At 41.3% G+C, this 19708-nt stretch overlaps 5 protein-coding genes across 5 annotated transcripts; all 5 read right to left on the minus strand.

Annotated features, from left to right (window-relative positions):
- Positions 1 to 13466: 13466 nt before the first annotated feature.
- Positions 13467 to 13967, minus strand: LOC6548307. Its single transcript, XM_001975284.2, has one exon. It carries the CDS (start codon positions 13958 to 13960, stop codon positions 13502 to 13504), a length of 459 nt encoding a protein of 152 aa, XP_001975320.1. The 5' UTR covers positions 13961 to 13967; the 3' UTR covers positions 13467 to 13501.
- A 746-nt stretch (positions 13968 to 14713) lies between these two features.
- On the minus strand, positions 14714 to 15492 carry LOC6548355. The gene is made up of 2 exons (XM_001975283.3): positions 15148 to 15492; positions 14714 to 15078 (listed from the first exon to the last, which is right to left on the minus strand). The coding sequence occupies exons 1-2, from the start codon at positions 15480 to 15482 to the stop codon at positions 14745 to 14747; spliced, it is 669 nt and encodes a 222-aa protein (XP_001975319.1). The 5' UTR covers positions 15483 to 15492; the 3' UTR covers positions 14714 to 14744.
- A 1529-nt stretch (positions 15493 to 17021) lies between these two features.
- Positions 17022 to 17635, minus strand: LOC6548354 (accessory gland protein Acp53Ea). The gene is made up of 2 exons (XM_001975282.3): positions 17564 to 17635; positions 17022 to 17511 (listed from the first exon to the last, which is right to left on the minus strand). Exons 1-2 carry the CDS (start codon positions 17603 to 17605, stop codon positions 17188 to 17190), a joined length of 366 nt encoding a protein of 121 aa, XP_001975318.3. The 5' UTR covers positions 17606 to 17635; the 3' UTR covers positions 17022 to 17187.
- Positions 17636 to 17915: 280 nt separating this feature from the next.
- On the minus strand, positions 17916 to 18482 carry LOC6548353. Its single transcript, XM_001975281.3, has 2 exons — positions 18406 to 18482; positions 17916 to 18337 (listed from the first exon to the last, which is right to left on the minus strand). Exons 1-2 carry the CDS (start codon positions 18445 to 18447, stop codon positions 17981 to 17983), a joined length of 399 nt encoding a protein of 132 aa, XP_001975317.1. The 5' UTR covers positions 18448 to 18482; the 3' UTR covers positions 17916 to 17980.
- A 388-nt stretch (positions 18483 to 18870) lies between these two features.
- Positions 18871 to 19386, minus strand: LOC6548352 (accessory gland protein Acp53Ea). The gene is made up of 2 exons (XM_001975280.3): positions 19310 to 19386; positions 18871 to 19247 (listed from the first exon to the last, which is right to left on the minus strand). Exons 1-2 carry the CDS (start codon positions 19349 to 19351, stop codon positions 18927 to 18929), a joined length of 363 nt encoding a protein of 120 aa, XP_001975316.1. The 5' UTR covers positions 19352 to 19386; the 3' UTR covers positions 18871 to 18926.
- Between the last annotated feature and the right edge of the window lie 322 nt (positions 19387 to 19708).

Raw genomic sequence — 19708 nt, forward strand, 5'->3', positions numbered from 1 at the left:
GCGAACGATGACTGTGCTATCTTTAGCTTTAACTATATACAATAGAATGTAACTATATTTGAATTAATCACTCTTCTTTTTTATGTGACTAACCCATGCCGTAGTAACTTTCTTTAGCTTTTAGTGAGCTGCGCTGCTCATCACTGTTGCAACATCGAACACGCTCGTTCGCTGCTTTTAAGCCGGCTGGCAACGGCAACTCGAACTGCAAGCCGAACGTGTTGGCCACTGCACTTGTCGTTGGCCATCTTCAAATCGGCTTGCACGTGGCTCATTTGCATATTGAAATTGTTTGCTTTGTGTTTGCTTTTGCAGGGGGGGTGGCAAGTGGAGGGCGGTTTTGCGGCAGGGAAGCTTCCACTTTTTATGTGGAAATTTTATCAAAACTGATATTAATTAACGTTATTAAATGGAAATTTTTTAGAAGTTGATCACCGAATCTATTTATTTCCTTGCATTTGACGTAGCAATTGTGATGTGTAAAGAACGGACCACGAAATTGACAATTTGCAACACCGACGGAAGCTGTTCTTCAATTGCTTCGCTTCGGCACCTCCCTCCCATTTTCCACATTTTCCGCCCGCCGTTCGTTATGGACTTTTCATTGGTTTTGTTTGGCTCTTTCAATTGAAACATGGCCAAGTTTTGGGGCATCGTGGGTGTCTGTGAAGTGTGGGCAGCAGTGGGGAAGATTGGGAGAATGCGAGGACGACACCAATCAACTTTTTCCTCTGCGCCGCATTTTTCATTAGTTTTTCTTATGCAGCGAAAAAGTTTTTCTTGGCCCCAAAACGAGTCTCGAATTTTTCACTGTTTGTTGTCATATATTGATAGCTCAAGTTTCTGTTTGCACAACTGCATTTGGCCATATACAATGCATCGCATTGCAAATATTGGCAATAAATGGGTGAGCTAGTGTGATCGTGTGCTGCTTGATATTGAGTACTTTACCATAAAGCTAATATAATGTATCAATATAACAAACATTTCTAGGTATTACAGATGTAGGAAAAATTCTTTTCGCATTTTCTTAAATATATTTCCATTATTTGTTATTATTGAACTGGATGTTTGTTGCTCATTTAAGTTTATTAAAATTGCTATTTTAATTAATGGTCGAAACATTTTGCTCAGATGCTCACTACCCAAAATGCTGGAAAATTCCAATTTCAATACAGCTGTGCCACCTGTGATTTTGATTTGATGGCTGTTTTCGTTGGCGCTGCCAATTTGCCGACCAATTGAAAATGCAATGCACGCCTCAGACAAAAACTCATTTGCAACACTTCACGCAACGCCGGCGATTTCGATTTAGCCAAGATCAAGGGCGATAATGCCCGCAGCAGCAACTGCAGCAGCAGCAACTGCCACACCACAAGCAGCAGCAAATGCAGCCACAACTGCTGCGGCAGCAACATTGGTTATATGTACATTACATTGCGTGCAACAACGTGCTGCAGATATAAATAGCCGGCGGCATGAGCAACTGGGCCCTTATCCGTTTTGGCTGATCTTTACGCACAGGAGGCACCAGCAGTAACTGCTGCTGCCACATCTGCAACACAAACACAAGCTGCAACAACAACATTCCTTTCGACATTTAATTAACGATCGCGATTGCAATCAAAGCAGCGACCCCCCACCCCCCACCCCCCGCACCCAGACTTCCCCTTCCGCGTCGTCGTCTTTGAATGGATCCTGGCCAGATTGCAGGTTTACTGGTGGCCAGTTAGTTAGTTAGCCGGGCTAAGCTGACAAATACTGTAATTAATTTTAATTGCAGCGATTGGCGCTCGCTTTCCGTCTCATTAAAGACTGCAGGCCCCCAACTGCACTGCTCCCTTTTATTTTCCGCCATCAGCTGCCGTTGATTTTCGCTATGATAAACCCACCGATTCAGAAGTATGCCCTGGTATCCCGCTCGCCATTCTTGGCTACGTGTTTTAACGCCTAATTGCTGGAAATGTCGCGTGGCAAATATTTTGTCGCCTTCACAAGGGCGCTCGATAAGCGCCGAGCAACAGGAGGAAAAAACGTATTTCAATAAATACACTGGAACTTGGGGTAAATAAAAATGTACATATATTAAACCAGTTTCGAAACAAAAATAATTTAAATTAAGGCATAATATTTCGCTTTAATTCCATATACCAAACAGACTTAAAAGTAATTTTATTCCCTTTTACGCACTTTCCCGATCTGACTATTTTTCCTCTGTAGCTCCTCTCTTGCATATTTTGCAAACACTTGCACTTTGGTTTAATGGAGTATGGCAAGTGCAAAATGGAAATAAAAATGTTCATTTCTCGGGTCCCCGAGGCTCCCGGACGAATAATCATATAAAACACTTTTCGTTTGCAGTTCATTGAGAGAGCACAAATCCAATTAGATTTTGACTCGGCTTAGCTAGACGCCCCACTTCCCCCCTCAAATTCACTGGAAAACACCACGGAAAACACCCGAAAACACACACACACAAACACAAATGGAGTGCCGAAAAATCGTTGCATACTTTGCAGCAAAAAAATGCTCTCAAGTCAATTTGCCTGCCATAACTCTTGACTCAAGTTTTGTTTCGGTTCATTGGTGTGAGTGAGCGAAAGTTTTCGTGTGTGTACTTAACTGGTGTTTGTGTTAGTTTAGAGAATTTAACTTGTGGGCCGCAGGTCGCGCCACTGGTTGACACATAAATAGTTTATGCCGCATTGCTGATTATTGATTTTGGAACCAATTAAAATTCCAGCACAAGCAAGACTGCAAAGCAATCTGATCCCTCTGGGAATTAGGCACAATCTCACAACTAATCTAAGGGACTTAACTAAGGGACACATCAAAAGCTCTGGTTTAATTATTCAAATCGAAGCATGTTATGGTAAAAGGAAAATTATTAACATTAAATAAAAGCTAAGTTCCTTGGCCATCGTACAATTGTAATCTATTTAATGTAATAAATCAATATGGTTTCAATAGATACGTTTTGTATCGCAGCTTCTAATTTATTAGAGCTAAATTAAATATGCATTTTAAACCTTTCCATGAGATTAAATTTCGCATTTGTTTCCACTCTCCCATAATTCAGTTCACATAGTGTCCTTATTTATCACAGTTAATCATCCCATCAATAGTTGTGTTCATTGCATTTATGCTCAATTAAGCTGCTCAATTATGCCGACCAATCAGGCATTGAAAGGATAAAAACATTTTAATTATTTTTAAAAACAATATTCGTCGTAGGAATATGTGCAAACATGACGGGTAATTAATCAATATTAAAATCAACCTGATTACGGAAATTTACCGCAGCCCTCCGCCGACAACTGAGATTAACGTAAACTGTCAATGTCGCGGATATATGAAAAAATCTATCCATGCCGGAAAAGTTTTTGCCCAGGACACACAATTAAGAAGCCATAAACACATGGGCAAAAAGCCAGGGGTGTTGGTTTGGCTCTAAAAACAACAAAAACAAAAAAAAAACAGAGCGCTGGCAGCCAAAAGTTGAAAAGTGCAATTTGAAAAACAGTAAATATAAGTCGCGAATGGGGAAAACTAGTGGAGAGGGGAGCGGGGGGGTCGACCCAACACGTAGTTGGCACAGAGTCACGAAGGTATTTTCGCATACGAGTTGCCTTGTATCCTGGCGCAGGATCTCTGCGTGTATGTAGATGAGCAGGCAGTGACATGACTTGGCAGCTATTCCTATTCGGATACTCCGAGCTCCTTCCCAAAGCCGCCCCCTTTGCTGACAAATGGCTCCAGCAGCGGGGCGTGGCAGTACAGGTGTTTTGCGGTGAAAAGGGCGGGCGAAAATGTTGGGTAAATGGTAAGATGTATTCGGCCAAAGGTGCAGCGCAGCTGAGAATGACGAAAATTTATGACGGTCCCCGACTCTGGGGCTGAGTTCTTTATTGAATTGCAAAGGGCTGAGGACGGGGCCTGCGATTTGTAACCAAGTTGAATTGAAATACCCAGGGGTTATCGCTAGGATGGCGCTTTAACTGCTGCCAAGTGTATAGGGGTTAATACTGTTGGCCCAAATTGAGTTGCGCAACAAAGGTCGATAATTGGAGGTTAACTTTGAGAAGGGATTGATAAATGTGCTCCATAGGGAGGTTGTGCCTTGCAAGTAACTTATAAGGAACTGATTAATTACGAACTTAAGTACAAATAAAACTAAACAAATACTTTAACTTGAAAGTTTTGTAAAAGTAAAATGAATAATGAAACACAGCCTGGGTAGTCAGCCCGTAAGCCACTTAAGAGAACTTTAAAAAGAAACTTGAAACGCAACAAGAACTTGTAGTGGCTGGCCAAAAACAGGAGAAGGATTACAATTTAATTAGCCGGCTGAGAGGAAGATTAAGGCTCATGGAGTAGTTCACTTGCAGCTCAAGCTGAAATCTCCTCAGAAAACGTATACATCCTTTCACCCTCGACGCCATTTATTGGAGCTGTGTGAATGCTCTTAAAGCTACTCCACTCACAGGCATCGGCTTATGCACACGCACAGGTACATATGTACATATATACATATATACGTTCATCTAGCTGATGCAGGAGCAAGGACGAACAGACTCTTCAATGTCCTTGCCATGCCACCGCAATCATAATTAGTATCCTGCGCAGACATGTGTGTGTGTGATGCATGTTATACTGCTCAACACCAGCACTCCGGAGAGTAGTTCCGCACAGTGGTGGCTAACATATTAGTACTTCTAACGTGTCTTTGGCAGAGATTATTTACTGCAGAAAATATATTAAAAATTTCAGACTTCATTAGTTATTCCAAAATGATGACCTCTGGCTGACTAACAAGTCTCAACAAAATTATATAAACTATTTTTAAGCACCATTCTAATAAATATTTCTCAGAAAATATTAAATAGTCCACAGAAAACTAAAAGTAATATGAATTTTCATCGTCAACTGCAGTTTTGCCATGTTTGAGCTAAAAAGCTGCAGACGGAAGGCGGCGTTGTTAGCCAGTGATATATTGGCATTTAAGCCGGGTCAGAACAACGACTGGGTGGCAGGCCATATAGCCGGCCTTAGTCGAAGCTTTAAAGGACAGTGAATGAATAATGCCAACCAATTTGCCCAGGTGACAGGTTACGAAGCGACGAGCGGAGCGACAAGCAGAGGAACGTCCTGCAACCAAGGACTTCATTAAACTGCAAAAATAGAATTAGAGTACATGGCAAAAGGCCGAGCTGCTTAATTACAGCTTAGACCTCAATTAAAAAGCCCCCAAAGGCAGCTCATCGTACAGAATGGTACAGAGTGTTGGAAAAGCAAACCGAAGAAAAAGTAAACATTTCCACGTTGCCGGACAACAATCCACTTCGAAGTGCCACGGCTCCTTCATCCGATGACTGTAATCGTGGACAGAGGGTGGGTCGATGGTGATGACCATAAAACACCTTGGCTAATTTCCGCAAATTGTTACACCCAAAACAAGCCACTAAAATGAACTAGAAAGAGACAAATAACAGAAGGACAAAATATACAGAAAACAGGTAAATGTGGAGTAGAATATCTGGTCAAGGCAAGAAGGAAATGGATAACGTTTAAGAAATGATAATACTGGTGAACAGCAATTGTAATCTCTTTTATCTTAAGATACTTAGGAAATACTTTTATGATATTCTATTAGCAAAAGGTATTCATAGTTAACTAGTGTTCAGTGCTGAAAGTCATGAAGTCGCGAAATGACGACCCATTAACTAGACTTGTCGGAAATCTACTACCGCATAAATAAATGGCCTTACATCCCGAATTGAGAAGGCTTTTCCTCCTGAAAAAAGCTTTTAAGCTGTCAGCCTCCACTCTGTGCACTGCATTCGCTATTTGTGGTATTCGCAGATATATAGGATAAATAGATTTATTTTCGAGAGCACTATGTCATCCAATGATATTTACGTTTTGAAGGACCTTAGATCGGCGGCGGTCTTGTTAAATAATGTTCATCAAAGTCAAGTTCAATCTACAGCATAAGTTTCGCATAGCCACTCTCAACCTATAGGATATTATCCTATTATCAAAAAAACAACACTGGAATCCTTTAGACTCCATAAATAAATTCGTGGCAAGCCAATGTCCTTGTAGCGACTAGAACTACTCGTTCCAGTTGAAAGCCGTGTATAAAGTCTAAGACATTTGAGGATAGCAGGATTATAATCGGCTACTAATTTCTGAACACGCATGTTTAGTTTCCCACGAGATTCAGGGTAGACAATGGTTTGAATCGCTTAATACCCCGTGAGGGAAGCTGAGTCCTGTACACGATGGAATTAAATTCTCCAACATGCTTTAGGAATCCTGAATAAACATATAAGCATCCGGTCGCAATACAGCCAACCAAATCACTTGCATTGCTTTTTTCGCTGACTCCGGAGCAACAGCAAAAAAGAGTAATCTCAGGGCCTGGGAAATACCCAGTGGTGAGGTCACGAATTCTAGATTATCAGTCATGTTGAAACCAACGTGGTTTTATAGTTCTCGGGCAAAGTTGTTGCACCATTTCTCCTTGACTCAGCCATTTCTTCAGCGTCGTCGGGTTCCTCAGTAAGGAAAATTCCGAAGAGGAATTGCTAGTAATCCAATGAAAGCTGCTATGATTCGCCATGATTGAACTGCCCGAAATCCATTGACTTCCCAGGTGGACATCGATTGGGCAGGGTGATTGCATAACCGTTCTCGGTAATGCCCTTATCGGTTTTCGCTTTACTTTAAATTTTGCACGCTCCTCCGCGGAATACGTGCACTTGCCTCTCAGGGGTTTCGACTTCGCTCGAGTGACGCTATAAATTTGCAGCGCCAAAGTGATAATGAAAGTGTTTCCTTCCGTTTTGGCCAAACAATGGGCCGAGAAAAGTGATGCCAGGCGGGCAAAAAGCCCTAAGACGACTGTTGAGATACCCTTCATCCGCGAGTAACAAGTGCTTTATATGATTTTCCCATTTTATTCGAATTGTTTTAATAGCATAATAAGTTAACCGTGGCACAGTTTCTTCGGCAATCATTGTAGCATACTTGAAAAAGTTGATTGCGAAAACAAGGCATTATATTGAAGTTAAATAATACTTGCTCATGAAAATCTTTCCTTACAAAACCGACCATCAAATCGACTTTAGTCATTTTCAGAGCTACATAAAACAAAAATCAGACCAAGGGCAACGTGGCGTATACGCAACTTGGTTACCTTGGTTTCCTTCCGCGCACTTTCTTTCTCTCCTTCTTCGACCATTCATCTTTTTCCCCTTCTTTCCGCTGCGCTCCGTCGCCTTTCACTTGGCTTGTTTATTGTTTTCCGCTGAGCGAGAGAGAAATTCAATTTCGGCGGCAAACACAGAGCAACAAACAAACAAGCAAACAAACACAAACACGCGGCTGAAGCAAATGAAACGTAGCAATTGCATCAATTGCATTGCTTGCAGTGTAAGTTCAGCGATTTATGCCTCGGGCAATTTTCCCTTTCTTGAGTTTTCCTTTGTGCCACTTAAACATTTAATTGTGCATTTAAGCCGCTGCTCTGGACCATCGCTAAAAAACGAAAAATAATTAAAGGCTCTGCCTTTTCTTTCAGGGAAGTCAAGGTTCAGCGAAAGAAAAGCAACTGCGACGGAGTTTCCTGGTTGCTCTCCACTTTTGGTCGCAAAAGAAAAAAGGGCTAAAATGACCAACTGTCCTCGGCGAATTTGTCGTCGGGAAAATGCGAGGAAAATAGGATGCAGTGGATCGGACTGAAACACTTTGCACAAAATGGCTGCCAGCCAGTTTTAAGTTTTGTTTGCCTACTCCTGAACGCTTTTAAACCCCATCCTGATGGCAAATGTTGCTTTTCTTATTTGCGTGACATTTTTCCGTTCTGGAAAACTTGAGAGCTGGAGTGGGAAAGAAGTTGGCAGAGGGTCACCAAAATGGAACTGTTGGGAAACTATGACAAAAGATTTTGGTGGCAAAAGTTTGCAGCAACGTTAATTAATTTCGCGTTCGCCGGAGCCTGAATTTCGAGAGCGAGGAGTTCAGAGTTCAAGTCGCTTGCCAGGCCAAAATTCATTTATATGGCGTTAATGAGGTGCGCTAAGATGACGGCTTCGCCAAATGGCAAGATGATTAAGTATACCCGGTCTAAGACCTCGAGTACTTCAAGCATGCGTAACTGAAGAAAAAAACGAAAAATATAGCTTGATACATCTTTAAAACTAATTACGCCTAAAATAATTCATCAAGTCTTATAAATTTTTGAAATATAATTTTTTTAATTTTTATTTGAGATAAATCCTTTATCCTTTGTTGCATTAGTCGCTAAGTGTGGCTCACCCCCAAATTACTCCCCAATTGGATTACAGCTTGGACTCCTGAAGCTCCTGGTTTTCCACCATACAGAAGTTCTGTAAGCCCTCGAAACACTTGCAGTTCTAACAGCTGGTGAGACTCATAAGGTGTTTAGTGGCTTATTCACTAGACCAAATGCTGAAGCTAAGCAGACTCTGTTGCTTAAAGGAGGCACTAAACCATTAAGGTACAATTAAAAATATATTTTGCGTGCAACAACATTTATTAGGTTTAAATTTCAAATGAAATATGAGAGTATGCTTTGCTTTGGACAGGATTCAAGAATAACTAAACGAAATAAACAGCAAACCAGTTGGGCTTAAACTTCCTAACGAAGCATGAAGTGTCAACATGAAGTGTAACTTAGTTTTACTTGCAGGTTCTGCTCTCCAAGATTTAAATCTAGAATTTCACATGAAGTCTTTCATTAGTTCGTCTCTCCTTACCACTTGTGCAAAACGAGGGGAAAATACACAGATATCTAGTGAACAGACATCGGATATCCAGAGGAAGCCCGATATGCCTTTTTCTGTGCCCTGAAAACCCGCTATCACTTGTCGGATGGAAAAACTAGGGACAGTTTAAGCTTTAAGAGTCGTTGGCAGTGGCTTCCGGAAGAGTAATCCGAACTCAACTGGTTGTACCAATTAACATATCTGATTTAGCCATAGTGTAAGGAACTTCGACGTCATGGATTTTGTAAAACCAGGCCAACATCTGGTCGACATCAGCCCAAGAGTGGATATGTTCACCAGTGCAGTGGTAGACAAATTGGTAAGGAAACTCAATCTCAGCCAGTTCACCCAGATGATTTCAGAAAGTGTCGAAGTGATTGGAGGTCGCTGGAAAATTTCATTTTCCAGGGAAAATAACTTCCCTTGGCGCCTTAGCTTATAAAATAAATTGCCATAATATTTAAACTAAAGTACTAAGTAAGAATGGAAAATCCTCGCTCAAGTTTGCAGTTGCCGAAATACAGCAATTAATTAGCCAAGAAGAGCTCGCAAAATGAAACATCATCTTGACGATATTTAATCTGTGACCCGTTGCCCTGATGGATCTTAATTTCCGACCCCCGCCGCTCCATCCTCCGACTGGGCGCCACTTTCGGGGTCGAAATGACCCACATTAGGAATGTGTAATTAAGAGCATCGCTGGCCGGCAAATGCCCAGTATGCTAATGACCAAAGTGAATTGTTGCTGTAGTGCTGATGTTGTTGTGGCTCCTTGATGTTGCTGTCGCATGTTGTTGTCGCTGGCTTGAATTCCGCACAGCGATAAAAATGTTTCGCTCGGCCGCCCACCGCCACGCCCCCCGGTGGCATGTTTAGTCAGCGGCTTATGCGACGTATGCGTAATGTTAAAGCCATGGCCAGCAGGAATGGGGTGTATTTGGCATGTACATACACATGTACGTGCACACGCACATGCGATTGTCCCAAAGTCAAGGGGTCCTCGTCTGCATGAATTGATTGACACGGGAAGCGGCGGCATCGGTGGCATCGGTGGCATCGGCGGCATCGGCGGCAACAAAATGTGTCTGCCAAACAACTTTATTTGTGAGAAGTGGCATTCATGAAATATTCATGCAGGCAAAAAACCCGGCTCACTGCGCCGCTGTTGCTGTCAGCCCGGAGGAGTTGCTCCCGCTCAGAATTTCAGTATATCCATACCCTGGAGCTGACATCGAGGGGCATCAGGATTTATTGGGCTGCCAGGCGGAGTGGATGGAAATTGAAGAGTGCAGCGCAGTCGGCAATTGTTGCAATTCGATGACGGAATTGATCAGAACGGCGGCAGAGTAGCGCGTTATCCATAAATCAGGAGTGACTACATTTTCTAGGAATTTCAAAAAATTGCAATTTGAATCTCATGTTTAATAAGATGGCATACATAATAATATGGAATGCCAAATAATATGAAATACATAAATATGAAATACATAATAATATGGAATACCAAATAATATGAAATACATAAAGATGAAATACATAATAATATGAAATACATAAATATGAAATACACAATAATATGGAATAACATTATTTTAAAGTAGAACAATTTACATTCATCGAAAAGTTTTCATTGAAATAACAAAGGGGATTTTAACGGCTTTCCATCTATAAACGTTTTATAAACTTTTTTTAATAAACACCGCCGAAACGTAATTTTTTTCAGAGTGCCGTACAGAAAGTAATCTGTGCTTACACTTCTTCCTCGTCCTCTACCAGTTTTGTTCATTTTTGTGTTTTTTATCCAGCCTCAAACCCAATTCAATCTCATCTGGCCTCTTTGCTGCACGACTAGCTCCTGGATTCGGACAAATCGTTTATTTGGTTAGCTTAAGAGTGACCCACATTTGACACAACTCAAGTTTCCCCAGCCACTGGAAAACCCGGCGCATACGTACCCCATGTTTGTCCAAGTTGATAGTCCCAGCCACCACATCCCGGCTCACAGCTCACCTCACGACCTTGTTGGTTAGCATTGGGAAAAGGCAGCAGCTGAATCCAGGAGAAGATCACGCGCAGAAAAAAGGAGATGTTTATATTTACTTCATAAAGAGATTCTTTTCACTCCTGTATAGAATTAATTTCAAGTTCTGCTTAAAATATAACTAATGCAAATATTCAAGTGAATACATTTTTTTCGAGGTTCAAAGTTTGACGTCTGTGATCCATAATATCATTATGTATATTAAAAACCGCATTATCACGACTAGCTTAAGTCGACGTAACTTAATCTCTACTAAGTTGAAAAATAACTCATTTAGCACTGAAAAATCTTGAAAATGATTTCCAAAATGTGTGCAACTCCGAGACGCCATAACTAAGGCTTTTGTGGTTTATGGCTCCCAGTTGCTGCACTTTGGTGTTGTTTTTCTGTGTGCACAGGCAGAGCAAACTTTTAAGCGTCCAAGCCGATGGCATTGGGAAAATAGCATCGATGTCGCCCGGCACCACACAAACTATAAATTGGCTTAAGCCCCGGACCAGCTCTGTCGACCAGTTTGGAGTGTGTTCCCATTTTCGAGCTCGAGTCCCCTTGAAGAAGGTTCCGTATTCGGGGGAATCCAGTGGAGGAGGAGGTGGAGGTGGAGGTGGCTACAACGTTTGACACTTTTGAACTTTGATGTACGGCACTCAATCTCTGACTTGGGATGCCGGCTGAAAAGTTTCTTTGTGGCCTGTCATGTCTCCCATTTGATTTGCAATGATTTTTGCTAATTTTCCATGGCATTCGCTTTGACAAGTTTTCAGCTTTTATCTGGCCAAGATTCCCACGACATCCGCAGCATGTTCGGCATCATCATCGTCATCGGCACTGGACACATTTTACCCAATCTCGAGGGCGAACCTGTTTTTCGTTTTCCACCAACTTGTGGCATTTTGGTGTTTTTTTTTTTTAATGCCAGGCCGAGCCCCATTATTATTATTGTGATTAGGATGAAATTAGTTTTTTGTCACGCCAATTTTATCGCCGAATCATCTGCCAAAAAGTGAAAACTTTAACGGCCAGTGAAAATCCATGGCATTACCTTGCACATTGGTGAATTCGTTGAGCGAAATAAGAGTTCTTCATACAAAATGAACGGAGTGAAAAATGGTTCGCTTTCCATCAATTTGGCTTCGATTAAAGCATTAATCAAAACTCTACTCGAACGGAAAGTCAGAACGAAAATTCGCATTCATCATCGTCATCATTAGGGGCACAAACTTGACTTCCCTCACCCTTCGCTCGCCAATTAAAAATTCATTCGCTGAATTTCCATTTTTATTTTTATTTCCCATCCTGCAACCAGTAACCCCTTTTCGTTTGATATTCGTTTTAAATTAATATTAATTGCGATTCAGATTCGGAATCCGTTTGCTTTGCCACGCCATTGTGGTGGATTTAACCCTCTGCTGCCGGCCACCTTCATTTTGCCTTACCCTCCCCACAAAAGTGGCATCGAAATGGCTGAAACCAGCACGTTACGGCTAAAAACTTCTTCAACTTGGCATCCCGTGCTTTTCATTCAATTAAGTGCAGCAAAAGCACGCTGAAATGGTTTCTTCTTGTTCCGGCCTAGGAAATCACTGAAAGAAAAGTTGTTAGTATTGCATGTGGGTCCATTGCAATGGCACTATAATTATCCTTTTTGCGAGAATGGAAAGCAGTGGAATAGACATTAGTCTTCATTAGCAAATAAAGTGCTATAAATGTATTCCTTTGAGAGATCCCATTGCAATTCCGTTTTTCAAAGTGAACATAATAGGGATTGTGCTTTGTGTATGCCGCCTTGTTATTCAAATCCAGCATTTTAGAGTATCCTGGAAACCCAGCAAGAAGCAGAGCCACAACATCAACTTCCCGCTTCCATTAAATAATGCGAATTGAATTATATGCTCAATAAAGCTTTCCATAGAAAGTTGCTCTACATCTCAACGGAAAGGGGAGCGAAATGAGACGAGACTTGCTCCATTTGCATTTCAGCCGCCTACTAATTTGGCCAACATAACATTTCTGATTTATGGCTGTGTGTGTAGGTAGAGTTATACATGTGTGTTATGTGCACTTGGCTTAAAGCAGCAATTAGTATTTGTTAATTGATGAAATGTGTGCTTGTGGACAAATTCATATTTCTGCATCAGCGTTCATTAATGTTATCAAGTTTTGAACAAGTATTTCTGAAATCAAGCTAAACACTTCTGATGTACTTTAAAAATATTGGATTTTACCTAACAACAAAGTTAAAGGTAGTTGAAGCTTTGACTCTGCTTTAACTTTTAAATGTGGCTTGATCTGAACCGACCATCTTGACATAAAAGTCAATTAAACAAATAAAAAGGCAATTGAAATTTACCCGTAAGCATTATTTATTCGAACTGGAAGCTATTGGCTCGAAAAATAATGGAAGCGCCTGCGGTTTCTTAATTAGAGTAAGTCATTACAATTGAATAATTTCAATTTACGTTCATTAATTGACGTATGCACATACTTTTTTCTTTTTAACTAATACAATAGTTCGTTTATTTTGTAGCCTGTACGTTGAAGAGATTGAATACGAGTATATTCCATTTGCTCACTGTTTTTATTTGAAGGCAAAATGGTAAGCAAATTACAATTGTTAAATATTTAGAATTGGGCGGTTTTTTATTTTTATGTTGCACTACAAACTGGATTATTCAGTATTCGCATCTGCTTGTGGTTTGGAATCGGCGTCCTCTAAAGGACCCGATGGAGTCACTTCATTCGGAATTTCCTGGACTTCCTTCGCATCCGATCCGCCTTCATCCGAACCATTTGCCGTTGGTTCCTGCTGTTCACCTGCATTACTCTTTTCCGGGTCCCACCAAGCTTCCACGAATTCTTCAGCGGATAGTGAATCCTCATCCTTGCCGCAACTCTTTATTCGTCTGCAGCCTCCATTGTTCCGCACGATTGAGCCGTCGATACATCCGCATCCTTTCTCGCAGAGATGAATGCACTCAGCTGGGTTATCCTTGCATCCCTTGCTACAGTATGAATAGCAATCTGGGAAACTGTTTTTGCTGCATATCCTGTGAGCGATCTTGTGATCATAGGCACCAATTTCCAGGATAATCTGGTTGAAGAGGACCACCAAAATAATAAGTTTCATGTCAAGAGCCAAGCAGAACAGAAATGAGATCAGGGTGAGACTTCAGCCAATTACTAAATCGAATAATGAGTGGAACGAACTGATTACTAATTACGACCAATTACTAAAGAGTATGTCGCATTTCGAATACTTTACTCTGAAAGATATTTTATAAAATTTCATAAAATAACTTTTATTATACCCGTTACTCGTGCATAAAAGGGTTTACTAGATTCGTTGAAAAGTATGTAACAGGCAGAAGAAGCGTTTCCGGCCATAAAAAGTATATATATTCTTGATCAGAGGTTGATAATAAGTTATTTTCAAACATGCTTTAGTTTTTTGGAGTTTTAAATTATTGTTTTATTTATTTTCTATAACACAGCGAAGGTAGTTTACATTCAACAGTAGAACAGTTCAACAGTATTCTTGAAGAATAATTTTCGAAATCGTTTCACCAAATTTCACAAAGTTTGACAGAGTTCCTTTAGAACAATCTTCAAATTTTCGAGCCCAAGGCACTGCAACTGTTTTCCACAGATGCCTGCCAGCTTTGGTTAAACATGTATCTTCTCCAACAATTTAATTTTCTGCCTATTTCTGGGCAAGATTAAGACACGGTTCTCGAGAGAAACCTCTTCGAAATCGTTTCTCAGCTTTTGTATGGCACTGCAACTGTATATTAGCTGTCTGCCTTCTTTTGAGTGAATAATCCTTGAAGGTCCTGATGCACTGCAGCGGATTCGGCGCTGCCTGCAACTCCTTGTGACTTGGTCAGCATCATCTTTCGGATTAGATCGCTTTCTTAATCCCTTGGCGGAGGTCCACGGGGTCTGAGCACTGTCTCGAGTAGATTAGGGCCTGGTTGATTCTTCGGCCTGGGAGTGGGCGTCAGGGAGCGGGTGTGTGGAGCCAGTTCATCCTTCTTGTGCACAGCTGAGGTAGCTGCACGTCTCGCCCGAATCTTCTCCTCCATTTTGCTTGGCACCATGAAGCAGTTCGACTCCTTGTAGACAGGCTTGCGACGATCGTTCCAGGGGAACGTCCACTGAATGGGTGTGAAGTCACGGCGCCACGGCTTCCTGGGCTTAAACCAGCAATCGCAGGTCCAGTCCTCCTCACCGGGCGCATCGTCATCGCTATAGATTGAGATCAGTTAAGAAATCATGGTGTACTGGACATGGTGTAAAGATAAATGTTAAACTCACCCTCTAACATAGACGCGAACGTATCGCGAATTCTTTCGGAACATTTGAAGGGCCTCATTGAAGGTCATCTCCAGGGCCGGCACATCATTGATCTGGGTGATCTCGTCGCCCACCCGCATTCCTCCTCTCTTTGCCAGACCAGTGGGTGACACATTCACAATGGTCAGCGGCTCGAACTGGTCAATGCCGCCAGTGACCTCCATGCCCCACATGGCGTCGTAGAAGCTCATGATCCGGCGATCCGTCTCCAGGGTGTAGGTCATCTGCAGCTCGTACGCAACATTGTCGAATGCATCCGAGTCGTACTTGGGCACCTTAATCTTTGAGTCAAACATTGTGGCGAACTCAACAGTAAGTGTGGCCCCTAGAAATTGGTAAGATGAAACTGAATCCCAAGCCGGTTGAAACGGACCGAAGGTACTTTATCGTCTGGCGCTGCTCGAATTGGCCACTTGCTTTTATAGCCAATAATTTGGCAACAAAACGGATGCGGATACAGGGACAATGTCAAGGGGTTTACCAAATGGGCGTGCCAAGTACAGGCAAAAGTGCCTAAAATATAATCAAAACCAAGAATACAAATATTTTAGTAATTAGCGATCTATAAACGATTTATAGTACATTTTTAATCAAAGTAAGTTTTAGGTATTCCTAATATTCAGGGGTATAACCTAGTATAACTTATTTACTCTCTTGTACTAGCAAGCATTGCCTACTGTGTATTGGGGAAAATCAATGCAATTGATTTGCATTTAATTGTTGTCTATTTTTAGTGGCAGTGATTTTGGCTGACGGAAACAAAAGCCAAACAAAGCGGCCAACAACGAGGAAGATCCCATGGCCGCTTTTGGCCACTGAAAGTGGAGCCGACTCGAGAGCCCAGGGAGCAGCCAAGCAGCTCCAAGTCCAGTTCCTCCACACACCGCTGGGCAAGTGCTAACCACATGGTGGGAGCTATTTGATTTCACTGACCTCAATTATGGCTGCAACCGAGATGGGCCGAGATGGTCCGAGATGGTCCGAGGTTGGCCAGTTGGGAGACCCTCGGACCAGCGGCTTCTGCTGCCGAACTATTGAATTATTCATTTTGAAAATGGTAGAAAACGATGGGAGCAGAGAAACCCGCCAGCAAAAGACCATAAAATGGTATTGCCGGGGGAGCAGCGGCCAAATGGCAAATGGCAAAGAGTAGCGACAACTTGCCTAATTACAGCAGATACTCTGGCATGGATGTGCGGCCTTCAAAAGTTGGTATACTCCATATCCTCATCCTCATCGTCTCCCTCCAGAAGCACTTAGCAGCTTGTCGGGGCTTATGCAATGGCATTCTGCGTGGGATTTGCATCACTGAGCATGGCCAGCTTTGGCTGTCATGGAATTTCATAGCCATATAATGCAAAGGATTTCGACCATGGAATTGAGGTAATTACTTAGCAGGTGTTGCAGGCAAGTGGAGCCCTTGTTTTCGTAGTTATCTTGCATTTAGTCACGTTTCCAGTGCAAAATTTCAGACATATAATTGCTTCTGGGGCTTATCTATAAATGAGCCAGTCACGATTCCATGTCTCTGTGCTTTATAAATAGGTCTAACTGAATCGCACTTTCAACTAACTGGCAATGAAGCTTTTCCTACGTCTGCGTAAGTATTGCATGTACCACAATAACAGCCTTTTTTAATGTTTAACATCATTTCAATTTAATGTAGTACTCTTTACTCTAGTACTGATCCTGTCCGACGAACAGAAGTTAAATCGAATTTTGTATATAAAAAAACGTATTATCAGTTAACATGTAAAGTTAATAATCAGTACTTTTAAATACAGTTGGTTGTATTTAACTTCTCCCAAGACCTTTTTTAATAAATGTTGCTCAGATTGGCTTAATGAAAATTGTCTACATCTTTAATTGTTTTAATTTGAATTTTCTAGAATCAGCATGTATGGAATTAAAGAATTAAGGTGGTTCTGGTCCGTTTGCTTGGCCAGGCAAACTTTCGGCATACTCTGAACATTTATTCAAACTATAAATAGCGTGGTTGTCTTACTCCTCAAAGCACCTCAGGCTGTCAAACTTGGCTATAATCGGTCTGATCAGTCCGACTCCGGTGGTAAAGGTTTGGACAAGGCATTCCGGTCGATCGTATATCGCCTTCTTGGCGAATTGATGGGCCACCCTGATAAATCTTAGAATACTGCCAGTTAGTTTGATTTTGGGCTGAAAGTCAACGCATTCCGATAGGAGCCTTATGGCCGTTACGGAGTTTTCGATCATCAGGGCGCCGGCATCAGTCACCACTTCCAAACACCGCAGATAGTGGTCGAGTTCCGAACTTATTGCGGCTTGAACTTGCGACCTATGGGCCAGCTGAATGGCAAAATGGTTGAGAAATAATCCGGTTCAAGGTCGGCGTACTTACAGCCAAAAAGCTCAGTAAAAAGGCAATCTTAATCAAATGCATCGGGATTCTTTTTCCGGCAGCTTTTGATCCAACATTGTGGGCCATGTGGAAATCTTGCTCTATATATAGGCCTCAGGATAATCGCTTTAGTAATGCTGTCGAGCATCACTGATACCCAAAATCTGGTTGTAATCCGAAGCTAATATTACTAATTTGCAGACCGTCACTGCAACTTTTTCTTATTAATCAAGCTCCTTTTCATCTAATCGAATGTATTAAATGGAATCACAGACCTTGAATATTTGGGCGACTTTTACCTCAAACTCGCAAACGTAAACGTTTTGTAAAAGTATACCTTATAAAAAATACATTTTTTGCTGACATTTGAGATCCCATATTGCTCTCGGTTTATTTTTGTATGTGCACACTGTATCTTTAAATGATATAATCTTCTTCGTCCAAGCAACCTAGTACCGATATCTGTTCGGCAAAAGGTTTGATTGTAAAAGCTAACTTGTTCAGAAGACTGTGCAGACATCTGGGTTCGTCAAAGACCAGTTTCTTGAAGAATTCATAGGATATCTTTAGGTACCAGGTAACCCTTCTCTGTTTGCCGTTCGGCGGCTCCAAAAAAACGAATCCGGAGCATTGTGACAACTCATATACGGTCGGGACAATTTTGTTGGCCAGGGTGGTCAGTGTTTGGATGCCCACATGAGTACATTTTCCCAGCTTACTCCAGGTTTCACTTATAGTGGCCTGCGCCACAGTTTCTCGGGGGATAAGCAAGACCTGCGAAGAGTGGTAAGTATATGCAAATATTCTGCAGAATATAGATTCAGTGAGCCATATGTACTCACAGCCAAAAAACTGAGCAAAAATACGGACTTCATCCCGCTCATTATTCTGTTTTCAGCGGCGATTACAACCAGAAAAAACTTAGCATATGTATGAGAAGGGCTGTCCTATATATAGGATTACATGCTAATTTTAATTTCATCCACCCAGGCAGCGCTAAAAAAATTGGTTACAGTTTAAATACATGATACATTTTGTGCTTAATACTTGTCAAGGCGTTTAGGAGTAAATCAACAGAATAATTTGTCTCGCGTATAAAATATTTTGGACAATTGAATTATTATATTTGTTTAAATATGCAAACAGAAATGAGTTAATGAATTAATTGACAATTTGATAAAAATACTAAAATTAACGATTAAAAAAATCGGCTATCTATTATAATAACATTGTCGATGAATAAACGCGCTAAATGTAAATTCAATCTCACTTGAAAGGTCTATAGGGATGAAAATAAAAACATTGTATTCTTGATTTTTGTGCTCTATTAATGCTCAGAAGTTTATTTTCTCGTGGACAGTATTTATCGACCCAAGCAATTGCTGGTCTCAAGCGATTTTACATAGGGCCTCAGTATTTTCACGGATTCCTTTAGGGGCGCAAGCAAACACTGGGACTTTTCAAACGCACCTCGCCTAAGAAGCTCGTAGTATAACTTAAGTTTTGAAAGGTAAGAAGTTCCGATATTGGCGGGTGGGTTGAAGTCAACACAGTTCAGCAGAGTACGAACAGTTGGGATTGTTTCTCTCAGTAGACTGGCAACCGCTTTAGCACCAATTTTGCTGCATGATAGCCAATTCTCCCATGCTAGATTTTGCGCCTTGGTTTGGCCCACAAACACGAGCTGTCATGTGGAGTTTAACGATTATAATGCATTACAATAGTATATCAAATTAGTCCACTTACAGCCAGTAAGCTGAACACCAGTGTGACCCTTATCAGTTTCATTGTGACCCTTATCTGTGTGCTTTCCACTAAGCGGCTGAAGTACAAACTTTCGCAGCCCCTGGCTTTCATGCCCTATTTATAGGCCTCAGGATAATCGCATCCGCACGGTCTATTAGCAGCTTTAAAAACAGATTTTACACTTCAAAGTGAGTGCACATTTTCTTGATTTTCTGGCTATTGTTAATCGTTTTTGCATGTTTATTAAAATTTTATATAATAACATTTTAACAAAGTTTGCAGGGAGGCATATGATTAAAATTGGGCTTTCCTTTTCGGTATCTTTATAATTATGACTTAGATTAAATAGATTTTAACGCCTGAATGATCATCTCTGCATATTCATCGTATTCCGATGGT

The sequence above is a fragment of the Drosophila erecta genome, unplaced genomic scaffold (genome assembly GCF_003286155.1).
Source record: "Drosophila erecta strain 14021-0224.00,06,07 unplaced genomic scaffold, DereRS2 tig00000092-arrow-pilon, whole genome shotgun sequence".
Taxonomy (NCBI): domain Eukaryota; kingdom Metazoa; phylum Arthropoda; class Insecta; order Diptera; family Drosophilidae; genus Drosophila; species Drosophila erecta.

What these genes read in the sequence shown, in the direction of transcription:
- LOC6548307 (XM_001975284.2), bottom strand. Translation starts at nt 13,960, where the DNA reads ATGAAACTTATTATTTTGGTGGTCCTCTTCAACCAGATTATCCTGGAA.
- LOC6548355 (XM_001975283.3), bottom strand. Translation starts at nt 15,482, where the DNA reads ATGTTTGACTCAAAGATTAAGGTGCCCAAGTACGACTCGGATGCATTC. An exon ending in GTTCGCGTCTATGTTAGAGG is followed by an intron (nt 15,079 to 15,147) that starts GTGAGTTTAACA and finishes CTCAATCTATAG; the next exon opens with CGATGACGATGCGCCCGGTG.
- LOC6548354 (XM_001975282.3), bottom strand. Translation starts at nt 17,605, where the DNA reads ATGCATTTGATTAAGATTGCCTTTTTACTGAGCTTTTTGGCT. An exon ending in TTTTACTGAGCTTTTTGGCT is followed by an intron (nt 17,512 to 17,563) that starts GTAAGTACGCCG and finishes TTTGCCATTCAG; the next exon opens with CTGGCCCATAGGTCGCAAGT.
- LOC6548353 (XM_001975281.3), bottom strand. Translation starts at nt 18,447, where the DNA reads ATGAGCGGGATGAAGTCCGTATTTTTGCTCAGTTTTTTGGCT. An exon ending in TTTTGCTCAGTTTTTTGGCT is followed by an intron (nt 18,338 to 18,405) that starts GTGAGTACATAT and finishes CACTCTTCGCAG; the next exon opens with GTCTTGCTTATCCCCCGAGA.
- LOC6548352 (XM_001975280.3), bottom strand. Translation starts at nt 19,351, where the DNA reads ATGAAACTGATAAGGGTCACACTGGTGTTCAGCTTACTGGCT. An exon ending in TGGTGTTCAGCTTACTGGCT is followed by an intron (nt 19,248 to 19,309) that starts GTAAGTGGACTA and finishes TCCACATGACAG; the next exon opens with CTCGTGTTTGTGGGCCAAAC.